Source organism: Pristis pectinata, chromosome 3 (genome assembly GCF_009764475.1).
Source record: "Pristis pectinata isolate sPriPec2 chromosome 3, sPriPec2.1.pri, whole genome shotgun sequence".
Lineage (NCBI taxonomy): Eukaryota > Metazoa > Chordata > Chondrichthyes > Rhinopristiformes > Pristidae > Pristis > Pristis pectinata.
In genome coordinates this window covers 45,467,524-45,483,706 of record NC_067407.1, presented here as the reverse complement: position 1 = coordinate 45,483,706, position 16,183 = coordinate 45,467,524, and the positions used below count along the sequence as shown (strand labels likewise).

The window sequence follows — 16,183 nt, the reverse complement described above, 5'->3', positions numbered from 1 at the left end:
GGGGGGGGGGGGAAGGGGGAAATAACCTCCTTATGTGGAGTCGAAGATAGCTGCAATCAAACCACTCTGCAGGTTAATACTTGTACCATGAATTATTTAATGACAAAGCACCCATGTTGCAATTGTTTTGCTGATATCGGGGAATATAATTTTTGCTTTACTCTTGTGGCTGCATTCAAAGATGCGGAGAAGTTAACTGACAGGAGGGTTGGTGAATTGGAAAAGAAGGGAGCAAACCTTCCAAAAAAATGTTTCTTGAAAAAGGAGGGAAAGAAATGCTTGGTGGAGGGATCAAGTTGAAGATGACATAAAGGGGCTCCAGATTCAAGTAGCAGCAAACATTCCCCCATTGTTATCAAAATGCAATATGCTGCATTATTCAATCTGTCCAGCTTTCAGCTGACGGCCTGACTCCTGATTAACAGGTACAGATGAACCATCCTTCAGGATGCAAAACTTATTCTGATCTGCACAGGTTTCTGAAGATACCAAAATACATATGATATGCTCATTCAGACTTTCTCAGTCAGAATTATAGAGTTAAGATCAATATTTGTGAATTTTATGATTTTTTTTATTATTCTGACGATTCTTAGTCACAGCAGGAGAATTCTCATTTAGCAAAGTTGACGTGTGAATTATTCTGGCAAAGCAAGCCCGTTATCAGCATGTGGTGAAATAGCACCTACAGGAAACAAATTCTATCACCACAAGGGTAAATCTTGAATTCGTGTGATTTTTACTAAACAGATTCCAGCACTTGTTAGTTGCCGTATGATGACCCATGGGAATTGCTGTGGGTTCTCCTTACTATTGCTGCTTCCAAGCACACTTCTCCTCCTCTCTGTGTTTTCTGCTGAGACTGTCCCCTACTTTTTCCCACTCTGTTCTCCTGTATCTACCGAAGTATCTGCTACACCTTCCCATGAAACCACAGAAGTTGTATTGACATTCAGTCACCCCCCCTCACTTCATTATCTGAAGTGACAAGCTCTCTTGTATGAGGTTGCAATTTACAAGCATTTCCTTCAATTTTGTTTGCTGTATTTCCTGCACACAGGGTGGTCCCCTCCAGATACGAGATGGAAAGCAGATTTCAGTGAACAAGCATCTCTGTTGTGGCCTAGACCTTCATGTGGTTTGCCTTTTGGCCAGATCATCCTCTCATCTGACTGTGCATTTCAGCATTTCAAACCTTCTGTATCAGTGACATTTTTGTTTAGCAATTTTCTGATACTTTCCTCTTTTAGTGGTCCTCTCCTTTTTTACCATCCTAAATACTTGGACATTCTTCTGTTCTTTAAGAGGAACTGACCTTTCGCATCAACTAAAAATTTCCCGATTTTATAGACTTTATAGGTCTTTTCATTCAGTATTCCAGCACATCTTATAACTAAAATTACTATCGCATCATTTGATCATGTGTTTAATTTCTGTTTATGAAGCCCTATTTATTCATATTACAATAGTGACGAGAGAAGGTATTAGCTCCTCGTACCTACTCCCATTCAATAAGATAATGCTGATCTTTTAATTAGCATTACTTTCCTGCATTAACCCCATACACCTTGATTTCCCTACTGTCAAAAAAATTCTATCAAACTCGGTGACAGCCTTCACAGCCCCTGGGCTCAAGAGTTCTGAATATTCATAACCCTCTGGATAAAGAAATTTCTTTGCATCTCATTCTGATTAGCTGACCCCTTATTTACAGTTTTAGACACCCCATCCAGGGGAAGCATCATCTTTGCATTAACCCTGGCAATCCCTTTTAAAATATTATATGTTTCAATGAGATCATCTTCCATTCTTCTAGTCTAGAAAGTATATGCCCAGCCTGCTTAAACTCTGTTTATATTCCACCCTCTCTCCACTTCCCCCCTCACCCCCACCCCACACCCCCAGCCTCCCATCTCAAGAATCAGTCTGGTGGACCTTTGTTGCACTCCCTCTGGCGCAAATATATCTTCCTTCCAGTGGGGAGATCAGACCGTACACAGTATTCCAGGTGTGTTTTCACCAGATCCCTGTATAATTTCAGTGAGGTATTTTTACCCTTGTACTCAAATCCTTCTCCAATAAAGGCCAACAAGCCACTTATCCTTTCTTAATCACTTACTCTACATTAACTTTAAATGATTCATATGCAAGAACACCCATGTCCCTCTCAACATCTACACTTCTCAAGTGTTGTTGTGAAGCACTGAGGGATAACTAGAGGCCATTGATATTACCGCATAGCTGTTAAAGTTTTTTCTCAGACTGACTTTTTAAAATAATCAGACATCATTTCCTTCCCTTTTTGTTTACTGAGGATGGTTCAGAACTTCCTGACATTTTTACATTCTCATTGCTTCTCCCACTTCTTATTGTCCCAATCTTTCTCAATTTAATCGGATTGTCTTCTTTTGCCAATGATATTCCTGCAGTCCCATCCTCCCCCTCCCGTGTCTTCTTATTTCAATTTGTCTCCCTTCTTCACCATACACATGTCCTATTTGTATTGGCACTGAAGTTATTTCCATTTTTTACCACAGTTTCCCAATGGAGCTATTTTCATCCTCCTAATCCTACCAACTCCTTGCAGACACTATTCCATGCTACACAGTTTTATACTGAGGTTCTCCTGCCTTTACTGTAGATGCTGGCAACCTCTGTTATATGACTTGATCCTGAACACAAGCCACCATTTGCACCTCCTTGTCCAGTTATGTTGTGTCAGCCCACAGTTGTGACCAGGACAATGTTCAGGGCTTTCTCTTTGTCCATATTTGAGCTCTCGTGCAGGAGTACAAAGTATTGTCCACCTCTTCCAATGGATGTATTGTAATAGTCTGAAATTATAGAAATATCAGTCTGTATAATCAACATTATTTGTACCACAGCAACAGTGGACTCAATGGCCAGACATGCAGTATTGCTTGGATGGCAGAAGGGGTATTAAAATATTGCAAGTACAAAAAAGGATGCAATCAAAAGAGGCCTCTGCCAACGGCTTACTGTACAAGGCCACCAAGATCTGCTGCAGCCAACCTTGAGTTCCCTTTCTGGTGAAGTCCTCCATAAAGGCCAGGGAGTTGGCCTAAAATGGAGGTAAAGCCCGTCACCATGGAATTTTTGAGGGATACTTCTTTGTGGGAGCAGTATTATGAATGTCGCTGCAAAGCCATACTGGGCAGGGTCCCAGACCTAAAATGTTAACTGGTCTCTCCTTCCCTCCTTCCACAGATGCTGCTTGACTAGCTGAGTTCTTTTGTTTTTATTTCAGATTCCAGCATCTACAGCTTCATTTGTTTTCCGAACCTGCTGGAATTGCACAACAGCTGAAAACCAAGGCCCTTAGTGTGATTTTGTGTTGATACCTTGCAGTCTTGATTTAATATAATTTTAGTTCTACTGTTAATACCTATTAACATTGACTTCACTGAAGCAAAAAAATTGTCATTTTGGCATTTAATGCACTGGAAATATCACTGGGGAATACCTGTTCTGCAGGCAATGGTGGACATCTGGAGACCATGAAAGTTGCTACAGAAATGCAAGGTCTTCTTGCTTGGCTAAAGTTGAGAACGTTGGTTTGATTATACCTTTCAGCAAAGTTCTCATCCTTTCTGTAAAATGTCAATTCATTACAACTGCACAGTCTAAGAAAAGCAAAATAAATGAGTCATGTTCATCCCTAGTTATCTCTTCTTACAATGAGATAATCTTGTATCTCCCCAAAGAATAGCTACACACTTGCCAACCTTGAGAAACTTTCAAATGTAATTAGTTTCTGATTTATATTAATACCTTTTTAAACTCCATCCCCTAATGCCACATGGGAGAGTGAACAGAGAGAGAAATAGGGGGAGTGGGAGTGGTATTTACGAAAAGCGTGCTTTCAGAATGCAGAATACCTGTGAACAACATCACAGGCGATCTATTGGTCTTCATAAAACATGAGCTGATATTGCGGCTTATAACTGAAATTGAATTCCTACTAGTGTTCTCATATTTGACAAAAGGAGGCATATCCTTAAAGCCTCTGTGTTCAATAACATCAATTTGTGCTTGTTACCCATTAGGAGGACGCGTGCTACAGATACCCAGAGCACAAGTTGAGGATGCTGGGAGATACACATGTGTGGCAATGAATGAAGCAGGCGAAGATTCTATTCAGTATGAACTGAAGGTTATGAGTGAGTATCATAGATGCAGCCAAGTAAAGCAATTTCACCACACAATCATGCTCAACTCACATTTCTAATGGCACTTTAACACTTTGTTTTATGGTCTATCGTTTGAAGACTCTGCAGTGCATGAGGCCTAAAGTGCCTTGCACTGGAATATGTCTTGCAATCACCAGGGTCTTTCCTTTGCTTGTTCCATGATGGCAGAGTAAATAAAGGAAACCAGGTAAACCATGGGCCCAGGCCGCTGGGGTGGCAGGAAGGAGGTTTTTGGAATGGATGGAGAGGGTGAGGGTTGGAGGTGGAGGGTGAATTCAGTTCCAGTCAGGGGATTGGGAAAAACCAGGGTCATATGGACTGTAGAATGGGGGAGAGTGCAGTTGGCCACTGTGTGCTGAGTGATGGTAGGACAGCAGATTGAAGATGGGGAGAATGGTAGGGCAAGTCCTGAAGGTTGGGTGACAGAGGGGGAGGATTCAAGCCAAGATTCATTTGAGATGCAGAGTGCTGGAGCCCAAGGTCATGCTCCTTTTGTGGATTCCAGGTATAGGTCTGTCATAGAGAACTACTGCAGTGGTATTGGTATTGGTTTATTATTGTCACTTGTACCGAGGTACAGTGAAAAACTTGTCTTGCATACCAATCGTACAGGTCAATTCATTACACAGTGCAGTTACATTGGGTTAGTACAGAGTGCATTGATGTAGTACAGGTAATAACAATAACAGTACAGAGTAAAGTGTCACAGCTACAGAGAAAGTGCAGTGCAATAAGGTGCAAGGTAACAACAAGTTAGAGCGTGAGGTCAGAGTCCATCTCATCATATAAGGGAACCGTTCGATAGTCTTATCACAGTGGGGTAGAGGCTGTCCTTAAGTCTGGTGGTATGTGCCCTCAGGCACCTGTATCTTCTACCTGATGGAAGAGGAGAGAAGAGAGAATGATCCGGGTGGGTGGGGTCTTTGATTATGCTGGCTGCTTCACCAAGACAGCGAGAGGTAAAGACAGTGTCCAAGGAGGGGAGGCTGGTTTCAGTAATGCGCTGGGCTGTGTCCACAACTCTCTACAGTTTCTTGAAGTCCTGGGCAGAGCAGTTGTCTGTTTTCTAGGGAACCTACCTGAGGCAGGTCCCCAGTGCAGTACTCCACGACATGGCTCCTTCTCTGGAAGGTCCCTTTTGGGTTACAATGAAGCTGACCACATATGCATTGGGGAAGGCCTGCTTCTGCATGAGAGGCCCATGCTATCTGTTGATGGGCTCTTTTGCGTGTTTCGTGGTCAAACCCACGGGGGATTTGGAAAGGAGTATTGTAGAAAGCAGAAGACTGAGGATGCTGGAAACTTGAACAAATACAGAAAAAGTTGGAGATACTCCACAGGTCAGGCCACATCATTTGATGACCTTTCATCAGAACTGAGAAAAGTTAGGAATCAAACATGTTTTCAGTGGTTAACAGTGTATAAAATCATGAGGGACAAAGATAGGGTGAATGCATTCAGTCTTTCCCAGGGTTGGGGAATCAAGGACTAGAGTACATAGGTTTAGAGTGAGGGGGAGAGGTTTAATAGGAACCTGAGGAGCAAGTTTTTACACAGAGGATGGTGGATATCTGGAATGAGATGTCAGCAGAAGTGGTCGAGAAAGTACATTAACAACACTTAAAAGGCACTAGGACAGGTACATTGATAGGTACGTGTTCAGAGGGATATGGGCCAAATGCGGGCAAGTGGGACTTAGCTTGGATGGGAATCTTGGTCACAATGGACCAGTTGGACTGAAGGGCCTGTTTCTATGCTGTATGACTCTATAACTCAATAAGTTGAGAAGGTGATAGAACAGAGGGGAAGTCTATGCAAGGGTACAGACCAAAAGACACTGAAAATTACAAGTGATGGTGGTATTGACTGCAAGAGAGTAGCAAAGGCTTGTCAGTCACAGCTGATCTATCTTGAGGAGACATAAAGAGAAAGGGAACTGTGAAAATCAAAACACTGCAGATGCAAGAAACCTAAAGTAAAAGCAGGTTTACTGCTTTTATTTCAGGTTTCTTGCATCTGCAGTGTAAGTGCCCAGCAGGTCAGGCAGCGTCTGTGGAGAGAGAAAAACAAAATTAACACAACAGATTGATAACCTTTCATCAGAACTGGCCAGTTTTCAAACAAACTGGAAAGGTTGCTTCTCTGAAATTGTTGAATTCGCTGTAAAATCATGAAGGGGATAATATGCAAAGTTAGAAGAGGAAGTGCTGTTCCTCGGGCTTCTTTGGGCTTTGTTGGAACAGTGTGAAAAGCCAAGTACAGGGGTTAGACTGGCAGTGGGATGGAGAATTAAAGTCACAGACAACAGGTCAGGTCTGTTATGGACTGAATGGAGAAAAACTGTGGACCTTGTGAAGCTGTTGGTAGGTCCACAATTTGCCTTTGCAATAATTTTTTTAATTAATTCCTACTAGCATATACAAATGTGGTGCTGTATCATCCAATTTCTCGGCCAATGTATTTTAAAAATAGTGAGTGAATCTCTTCCCCCCTCATCTCTCTTGTGGTCACAATCATCAATACAAGTTATGTGCCTGGCAGAATGTACACAGTAATGAATAAACCAAACACACTGCCAGCAATTGAAAGGGTGCTATTTTCCTGGTTATTAGAAATTCCAATTGCTTTACCAAAATTTGATTAGCCCTGCTCAATCTTTACAATGTCAAGAACTTCTGTCATGGGAACTGAGTACCACCCGTAATTTATGTAAGGCTGTGTAAACTTGAATTTTAATTGCTACAAACAAAGAGTTCAAAAGGATATTGCTGATCAATTGCTCTCTTCATTGTGCTTTTCCACCCAGCTCCTCCTACTATTAAACGGGCTGACAATGATTTACCTGAAGAAGTCATTGTGCTGGTTAATAAGACTGCCATGTTGGACTGCATGGTCAGTGGAACACCCACTCCCAAAATCTCCTGGCTCAAGGATGGACAGCAGTTAGGAGCAAATGGTCCCTACAAACTCCTGTCCAATGGACGAACTCTTCAGGTGTTGTTAATCTTTTGTCTGATGGGAGGGCATTGTTAAAATTGTTCATTCCTAATCAAGAATTTATTTTTCTCAATATTTTCACCGGATTCACTGTTCAGAGAGCAGAGTCATCCCCACAAGATTCAAAGGGTTGGTACATTTTTCAATGTGGAGTTGAACGCCATAGACATAATGTACCAAGTTTCCTGACTTAGTTCTTTGCTTGAGCTGCAATACCATTTCATATCAGCCTGCGTACCCAAGTTAGGGAGGGAAAGTACACGCAGGGTTAAAGTTGGAAGGTACATTAATATAAGTACCATTTTACAACATGATAAAGTTTGTCCAAAATACCTTTCACAATTCATTAGTCTGCTGCCAGTCACCATAAAGATTTCTAGTACCTTGGAAACATACCTCACTATGAGTTATCTCCTTTTGAATGAAAGGGGAGAAAATTGAAAGATAAGTAGTCGGACAGAGTATTAATTATCATACACGTTGCTGAAGACTAATGTGACTGCCTACTGTACAAAGTAATTTGTAAAGATGAATGGCATTTACATTGTTTGGACATTTCTGTGTTATTGCACAAGTTATTAAGGTCTGACTGATTAAGTTATTACTCTTACCAACAGATTCTCAATGCTCAAGTGTCAGATACAGGCAGATATATTTGTGTTGCAGAAAACATAGCTGGAAATAGCGAAAAATACTTCAATTTAAATGTCCATGGTGAGTGATGTCATTATTTAACAGCAATGTCATGTGTGGCACTGAGAAAATCAGAAGCCCCAAGAAAAGTTTTCTAAAATATTTTGCATTACCACAAATACCATGGAAACAGTGCAAGTAATCACCTAAGACTAACTTGGGCTCTGACATTTAACATTCTGATCTATGTTATCTCTTTTTATTTCATAAAGAAAACCTTAAAAATATAACTGAAATTCACTTTGTTTCATAGTGCCTCCCAGTATCATGGGCGTCAACCCAGAAAACATGACTGTTGTGATAAATAACTTCTTCTCTTTGACGTGCGAAGCCACAGCTTTTCCACCACCCAGCCTCAACTGGCTCAAGGATGGGAAACCTCTACATTCCAACACCAATGTTCTTATTTTGCCTGGTAGGAATCTGATTCATTTTGTGGGATTTCCTTTTGAATCTTTAATTAATAAACAAATTAGTTGGTCCTGTTGCTGACACAGGAATAGAATGCTCTTACCACTGTTACTCGTGTCTGGCATTCTACTCAACATGCTGTGCATTCCTGCAAATTAGCCTCCACATTTATAATGCACATGAATTCTTTGGTGTTTGTCAATAACTATTATTCAAGGGAAACCCAGCCCCGCTGACAGGCAGGGATTGAGCAATGTTTTCTAGAAATATAATTTAGCTATCAGAGTGGGGATGGTATTTATCCATGTTGAAGAGGTAGGGGCTAACCCACTTGATATTCCATTGTACATCATTGCTCATATCTAACATCATGAATGGAATTCATAATAGAGTCACAGGGGAACACATACAGACCATCTGGCCCACCACTTCCACACCAACCAGTGGGCACCCATCCATATTCATCCCATCTTCCAGCGTTGGATCTGTAGCCATCAATGCCTAGGCTACTCAAATACTAGACACCTTTGAAATGCTGTCAGCGACTGTGCTTACATCACCTTCTCAGGTTGTGTATTCCACTCTCTGGGAAGAAGGATCCCCTCTAAATCTCTACCCCTTACCCAAAATCCTGGGGAAAAGTTTCCTGCAGTCTCCCCTATCTATACCCCTCACAATTTTACATTCCTCAATCATGTCCCCTTCTAACCTCCTCCACTCCAGGAAAAACAGACAGCCTCTCCAGTCTCTCATAACTAAATTTCTCTATCCCAGACAACATCCTGGTGAATCTCCTCTGCACCCTTTCCCACGCTATCACATCTTTCCTGTAGTGTGGTGACCAGAACTGCACGTGGTACTCCAGCTGAGATCTGCACAATATTTTGTGAAGTTGGAGCTTAACCTCCCTGCTCTTGTATTTACTGCTCCATCTAATACTTGAGGTTTTGAACAATCTAATGGCTGTGTTTTTTCCCTCCTGAAACTAACTTTGCCTGACAATGCTCACAAACACTGTTGCAATTCTGATGAGTGTTGGCACTTAATTTATTGCAAGCCTCATTGTGAATCACTTTCCCAGTAAAAATGGTCATTGTGCTACTTTAACAAACTGACTGGAATAAGTAAAAGTGCTGCTTGCTGCTTTCCTTTAAAGAAGCAAAATTCTGGAGCATTGGAGAGAAACTACAGTCAAAGCTACATCATGCTCCAAAATGAAAAATGACAAATAACAGCAGATGGCAAAATGGGAGACAGAACAAATAAGAAAGGAAATTGCCATGGAGATTTTGGACAGATGATGTTGGTTCACAGAAAGCACTGCATGCCTGACATTTTGATAGGGCAATGATCCTTTTTAGAACTCAGAGACTACAGCCTGCTATTACCTTGCTATTATCAAAGTTCTCTTCCAGAGATCCTTGCCTTCGGTGTCATTTATACAAGTTTTAATGATTTTGTCATGGATTAAGTGTACTCATCCAGCCCATTGCTCCCATTTGCCCTGGGCATTCCATTCAGGAGGTCCTCTAAATGTTTCTCCCTTATCTGAAAAAAAAAGGAAAATATTGAAAAATGATCTAAATTATACGTCAAAGCCAACTACAACCTTCACATAAAATTTCCATGATACTAGGACACAAAAATTATATTTGTGGCAAACCAACTGGACAAGGTGCAGTACTAATTACACAGATTTAAGAAATTGGGTATAAAAGATAATTAAACTCAAGCCAGCAATATTAGATGAGCACAGTTGCGTTCAGATATATAAAAGTACTGAGCAGGAACTGATATGCATTCGCACAAGTGCATAGCACTTTTACTTTTCAGAATTTATAGATTCTGGTTTATTGCAGAAAGTGGGTGGGAATGGGGGAGGTGTTTTTCTTGCTCCTGTGGCTTTTCATTGACATAAATGTGTATAATAGCCACAGAATCCATCCTGCAGTTCCTCCAGTTTGATGAACAGTGGAATCTGTTTCTGATTTTGAAATCCTGTTGTCTCACAGGAGGCCGGACTGTTCAGTTGCCTCGGGCTAAGCTCTCAGATGGAGGAAAATACACGTGCTTGGCCATGAATCAAGCAGGAGAAGCTGAAAAGCAGATTTACCTCACAGTTTATGGTTAGTATACATCATGACAATCAGAATTAGGTGTACTGCGACCAAAGAGATGAAAGGCAGCAATAATAATTTTTAAAGTTTTCATGAGAAACATGTGATACTGCACAGGAAACAGTACTGCCCATATGAAATATCATTCAAAGGTAAAATGAATGAAGCAAAGTCTGTGAAAATGAAGAGTTGATCTAGAAATTATTGTTTCAGGGAAACACCAGGGCCCATTAGGAACAACAGGGGCAATCTGTGCGTGGAGCCAGAAGGTATAGGTGAGGTCCTAAATGAATACGTTTCACTGGTATTCTCAAAGGAAACAGACTTTGTAGCTGGAGGATTCAGTGAAGGGTGAAAGTCAAGTGCAAGTCTTCATAAATGAACAGGAGGCTTAGCAAGCTTAAAATCCCCAGAGCCAGATGAGATTTATCCCAGGCTGCTATGGGAGACAAGAAAAGAGATTTACTGGGGCTCTGGCTGAGATTTTTAGATCTTCACTGGCCAACAATGAGGTTCCTGGTCAAAGGTGGTCCCCCTTTTCAAGAAGGGCAGCAGGAAAAACCTGGTAATTACAGCCCCATGAGCCTAACATTTGTACTGGGGAAGTTATTGGAAAAAGATTCTGAGGGCCAGTATTATTGATCACTTGGAAAGGCAGGGACTAACTGGAGGTAGCCAGCATGACTTTGTCAAAGGCACGCCCTGTCTAACCAATCTGTAGAGAAAACCAAGTGTATTAATGGGGCAGTGCAGTAGATGTGGTTTACATGGACTTCAATAAGGACTTTGACAAGGTCCCACATGGCAGACCTGTCCAAAAGGCTAGGGCTCATGGGATCCAGAGCAAATTGCTAAAATGGATCCAAAATTGGTTTGGAAATAGAAGACAGAGGGTGATAGTAGAAGGTTGTATATGTGGTTGGATCCAGTGACGAGTGGTATTCCACTCGTCAGTGCTGGGATCCTTGCTGTTTGTGATATAAGTGAATGATTTGGATGCATGATCAGTAAGCTTGTAGATGAAAAGATCATTTGCTGTAATTTTCTGTAAATCAATTGAAAACAGACAATAAATTTGTTTCAAAGGTTTTGGTTTAAACAAAGGGAATCCCAAACATGCCTGCATTGTGTAGTTTCAAATTGTATGCAAAATACTTCAAATGTTGTGTATCTTTCAGATGCTTTGATAAATTCACAAATGGAATTGTGTACCCTAACTATGAGGAAAGGAAATTTGTTCTGGCACAAACGTTTACATTGGAAAGAGATGACCTTATTGACACATTTAATATCCTCAAAGGATTAGCTAAACTGAATCACAGAATGAAGGGATGACAGATGCATCTTTGGCAAACAGAATAAATTGATATCCAGTGTCTGTGATACTAGGGTTGTGATGGTCTGTGTAATTCACTGTTTGTGAGACTTGCTTAATTGTTTTTGGGAGTCAGAAGGAATTTCCCCAAGTTCTTCCTGAAACCAGCTATGAATTTTGTCCCGAGACATTACTCTTGCCTGCAGAAGGTTGTACCTACAGTTATGTCTAATGGATGGGTGGAGTATGTTTCTGGCATCTAGATACACAATAGCAGATAATTATTATAAAGATGGAAATGGGTGGAGGTGTAATGCTACAGGCCCAGCTGATTTTCAGCCAACCGTCCCAGTTAGAGCATTGAACCTGTGAGTCTCAATACGTTTCATGCAATTATTCCCAGAATGGTGAACACTGGCTGCAAACAAGTTCTGGAATTCTGATAAAAGGAGAAGTATTGAAAACGAAGCTGCATTCTAATCTTTTGCATATAACGATTTTTCAACTCTTGCCTCTCCGGGAGAGTTCTGATTAAGGGAACATTGCAGCTTGGACCTTTTACAGCTCGGCCATTTTGGAATGGAATCTGAAACTCCCTTTCCCAAAAGTCCAGATGCCGAGTTAATTGAACAATATTGACTCCAATAGATGTTTGTTTGGAAAGATTTCTGGCATCCCTGGGTAGAACAAGCTGGTAAATGGAACTGAGGTACAGTTTAGCAAAGAAAAAAGTGATGGGTTGAACAGGTTCAGAGGACAAACTCTTGGTGCAGTGTTCCCATCGTGGATGTGTAAGGAACTCCAGTTTTGAAAAATTAGTTGGGAATACCGTACTATTAGAGTGGCTGATGGCAGTCCCACTTTGAAAAGCTTTGTCATAAAGAGCGAATATGGGTATTAATATCTTGAGTTAAATTCCTTTAAAAGTAAAAGCTCGATTGCCATCGGTCTTTATTACAAGCCATGTATAAAGGACAGCCAATCTAAAATAGCTCATTGTTTGTATAACTGGCAAAAGTTGCACTTCATGTATTATTAGTAGCTTTAAGCTTTTTGTAAGTAAATTACTTTCATCTGACAAGCTAATATTTTGTTGCCTTGCAATTGCTAATGCAAAATATCACTGTAAAATATCTGTTATTTCTGAGAAACAATGTTCCCATTCATAATATGCCAGAAGTTGTAAGCAAACTTATTCTGCTTTTGCGATGCAGATGGATAATAGTAATCAAGACATTTGAATTTGTCGATTAGACTTGAAACTACAAAATTCAGCAGGAAGTTTATCTATCTATTATATTGGACCTGTTTAAAACCTGTTTCCTTTAATCTTTCTTTTATCCCACTTAACCTTTAAACCCAACAATCCAATCTAACCATCAATTTTGATTTGCCTAATTTCCTTTGTCACTGATTACAACCATGGTATTATGAACCAGTGGAATCAAACTCAACTAAATATTTGTTGAACCTACTTTTCATATTAAGTGAAGTTTGGTTAATTGATTTTGAATTAATAACATATACAGTTTCATTTTAATACACTCAAACTTCCAATTATCTGCTATAACTAGGAAGACTGAAGCCTAAATGATAACTATTGCAAATAAAAATCTATCAGTTTGGCCAGCAATTAGTTTCAATGATTTTTCAATCATGCAAAATATTGTCAAATTTTTGCTCATTTTTTAATCAAGTTTTGATAAGTACTGATATATTCTCTTATTTGTAAATGTATCTACATAAATAATACATTAAATTAGTTGCTTCATTGTGGCTTCTTATAGAGAATGGAACTTTGGTGACTTTAGATGTGTATTTTGCTGCTGAGTTTAACAAAGACATTTTGTCACTGAGTCACTGGAATATCTACATTTTTAAATAGAATTTTCATTTTACTTTATGGCCCACACAAGCATTATAATGACAACTATCCCACAAGTCTGGTTTGGAAAGCAGAAATAACACCTTATGGTTTTAATATCAGCCAGTAATAGAATATAATCTATCTGGCTCTGGAGCCAAAATAATGAAGTGTAGTTAGATTTGCTCTTTTTACAAACTGTTGACAATCTGCATGCGACTGGCTCAATTCCAACTCTTGTTAGGAGGCCTGCCCCAGTTTAAATAAACATCATTAATTTGGAAGTACACATTCTAAATAATAAAAGTTGTTAATTATCAGAGGTGCCGTTAAGGTAAGTGGTTGTAATTCTATCATCTGCACACTGACAGAACACTTACAGGAATGCATTTTGAGACATTGTCCATATATGGACCAACTCTTTGTTTTCACGTTTATTCCTCCTCTGTGAACATGGAATATGGTTTAATTTAATATGTTGCACCATGGACAGTCTTTATTTAACACACATTCCTGAACTGAAAACTGTATAAATGTTCTTGCAGATTGTAAAGTGTTTTAAATAGCCCATTAGTTCCATCTGGTCTACCTGCTGTAGGCTATCCTAGTGGGGAAATTAACATATGCCATCTAATCTATCAGCATATTCATATATTTTCAAGGTTCTGAATTGTCATGTTTAATGAGAATGCAGCAACTGGGAAATAAAACTCTTCAAAGAAATTTCTTGCCACATCTGTAATACATGGCTGATCCCCTGGTCCAGGTTTTAGATTCTCCAGTCTATTGTATCAGTCTTTCAGAACCTCATATTTTTAATAAGATCTCTTCTCATTCTTGTAGTGTACAAAGGGTGGGCCCAACCTATCAAAATGTCTTCAGAGGACAATGTTTGAACCTAGGAAACAACCTAGTAAACCTTTGCAAAGTATTTCAGTTTTGAAATCCCAAACTACACACTGCATGCCAGGCATTGTTCTAGTTGCATAGTCTCTTCTTTGATATGTATCGACATAAATAATAGATTATGGGATGGGGGAGGGGGAGAATTGTCGACGTTTCGGGTCGAGACCCTGCATCAGTTCCTCCAGCAGTTTGTTTTTTGCAATGTGAATGGAAATTGTTGTTGTATTCCCTTTCAAGGTACAGGCCATTGGAAATAAAGCATTACAGCATCTCCACCACTGGTATCCCACAATATGGTTCTCAAGTAGAAAAATACAGGATGTTGCTATTTCAACATTGCTCTTGGAGGTCCGATGAAGTAGCCTGCATGCAGCATGTGTGAATCTGTTTTCGGCAGTGATATGATTGAAAGCCTGTCTGGAAATTATCATCATCCTCTTTCTTTTTGAGGTGCATTGCAGTTAATGTCACATTCAACTGTCTTCAAGCTTTCGCTTTTCTTTTAGTTCCACCAACTATTAAGGACGGTGCAGGGGATTCCCCTCACTCAGTCAGTGTCCGCACTGGGAATACAGCCATTCTGGAGTGTGAATCAAATGCAGTACCACCACCCATCATCACCTGGTTTAAGAACGGCCGCCCAGTCGTTGAGTCCAGCAATATTCGAACACTGGCCAATGGCCAAACTCTGGAGATCACAAATGCTGAGGTAAGGTTTTCCAAAGTCAGACCTGAGCAGAATGCACCTCTAGGTCTCACAGTTTAAACTCTCGTTTTGTAACAATATCACATCCCACCATCATTTAGACCTATGATTTTGGGTGGATAACATCCCATTTTTGATGGAAGACTACTGAATTAATATAAAAATTTGCAAATAGAATTTGAATGCAAACCCTTGGCTGCAACAAAGCCAATAGGGATAGAAAATCATTAAGTCATACAGCACCGACACAGGCCCTTCAGCCCACCAAGTCCATCAAGCATCCATTTGCACCATTCCTATGATAAACCCATGTTATTCATTCATGATGGGACCCGAACCAATGAATTAATCCACAGGAAGCCATCAACAGCAGCAGTGGGACAAACAATCAGCTAATTTAATTCAATAGTTGTTGATTGAGGGGTAGATGTTGGCCAGGATACAAAGGGTACTATCCTGTTTGTTAATTTCTGTTTAACGTGGCATTCAAAACACAGAAGGTAGAATTATAGCCACATTTAAAAGATGAAACACAATACCCAACTGCTTCTAAAAATGCATATCCAGCACTTGACCAAATTTATGCCTCGTACATCTGGTAATGCTCCTGCTGGGTCAGTGTGGACTGTCTGCCTATGTCCTAGATACGAGATATGACCTTTACCATTGAAGTGACTGGAAGGTTGCTTTACTTAAAAAAAAATATATACTCTTTTATTCAATTCTCGATTGCATAGAGGATTCCAATCAGAAAATAGGCTGAGGTTGTTGAATAATATCTTTAATTAATGAATAGTTTCTTTTTCGTTGCTAATTTGGAATCAATCCTTGAAAAGGAAATCTAATGGAAAATAAGATATACTGTTAAATTGTTCTACATCCATTGGTAATTATTCTTTATCATCTCTTCAATTGGAGGTTCCAGGCCCACTTAACCTCTTCCTACTCATGATCAATAATTGC

The 16,183-nt window shown here is 40.0% G+C and overlaps 1 protein-coding gene across 1 annotated transcript in view; it reads left to right on the top strand.

The window, feature by feature from the left end:
• Positions 1 to 16,183, top strand: part of hmcn1 (hemicentin 1) — a 361,968-nt gene that overhangs the window by 264,214 nt on the left and 81,571 nt on the right. The window contains 6 exon segments of the mRNA XM_052011513.1: positions 4,068 to 4,181; positions 7,018 to 7,205; positions 7,826 to 7,922; positions 8,155 to 8,316; positions 10,325 to 10,438; positions 15,021 to 15,223. Of these exon segments, the coding sequence (XP_051867473.1) occupies positions 4,068 to 4,181; positions 7,018 to 7,205; positions 7,826 to 7,922; positions 8,155 to 8,316; positions 10,325 to 10,438; positions 15,021 to 15,223 (878 nt within the window).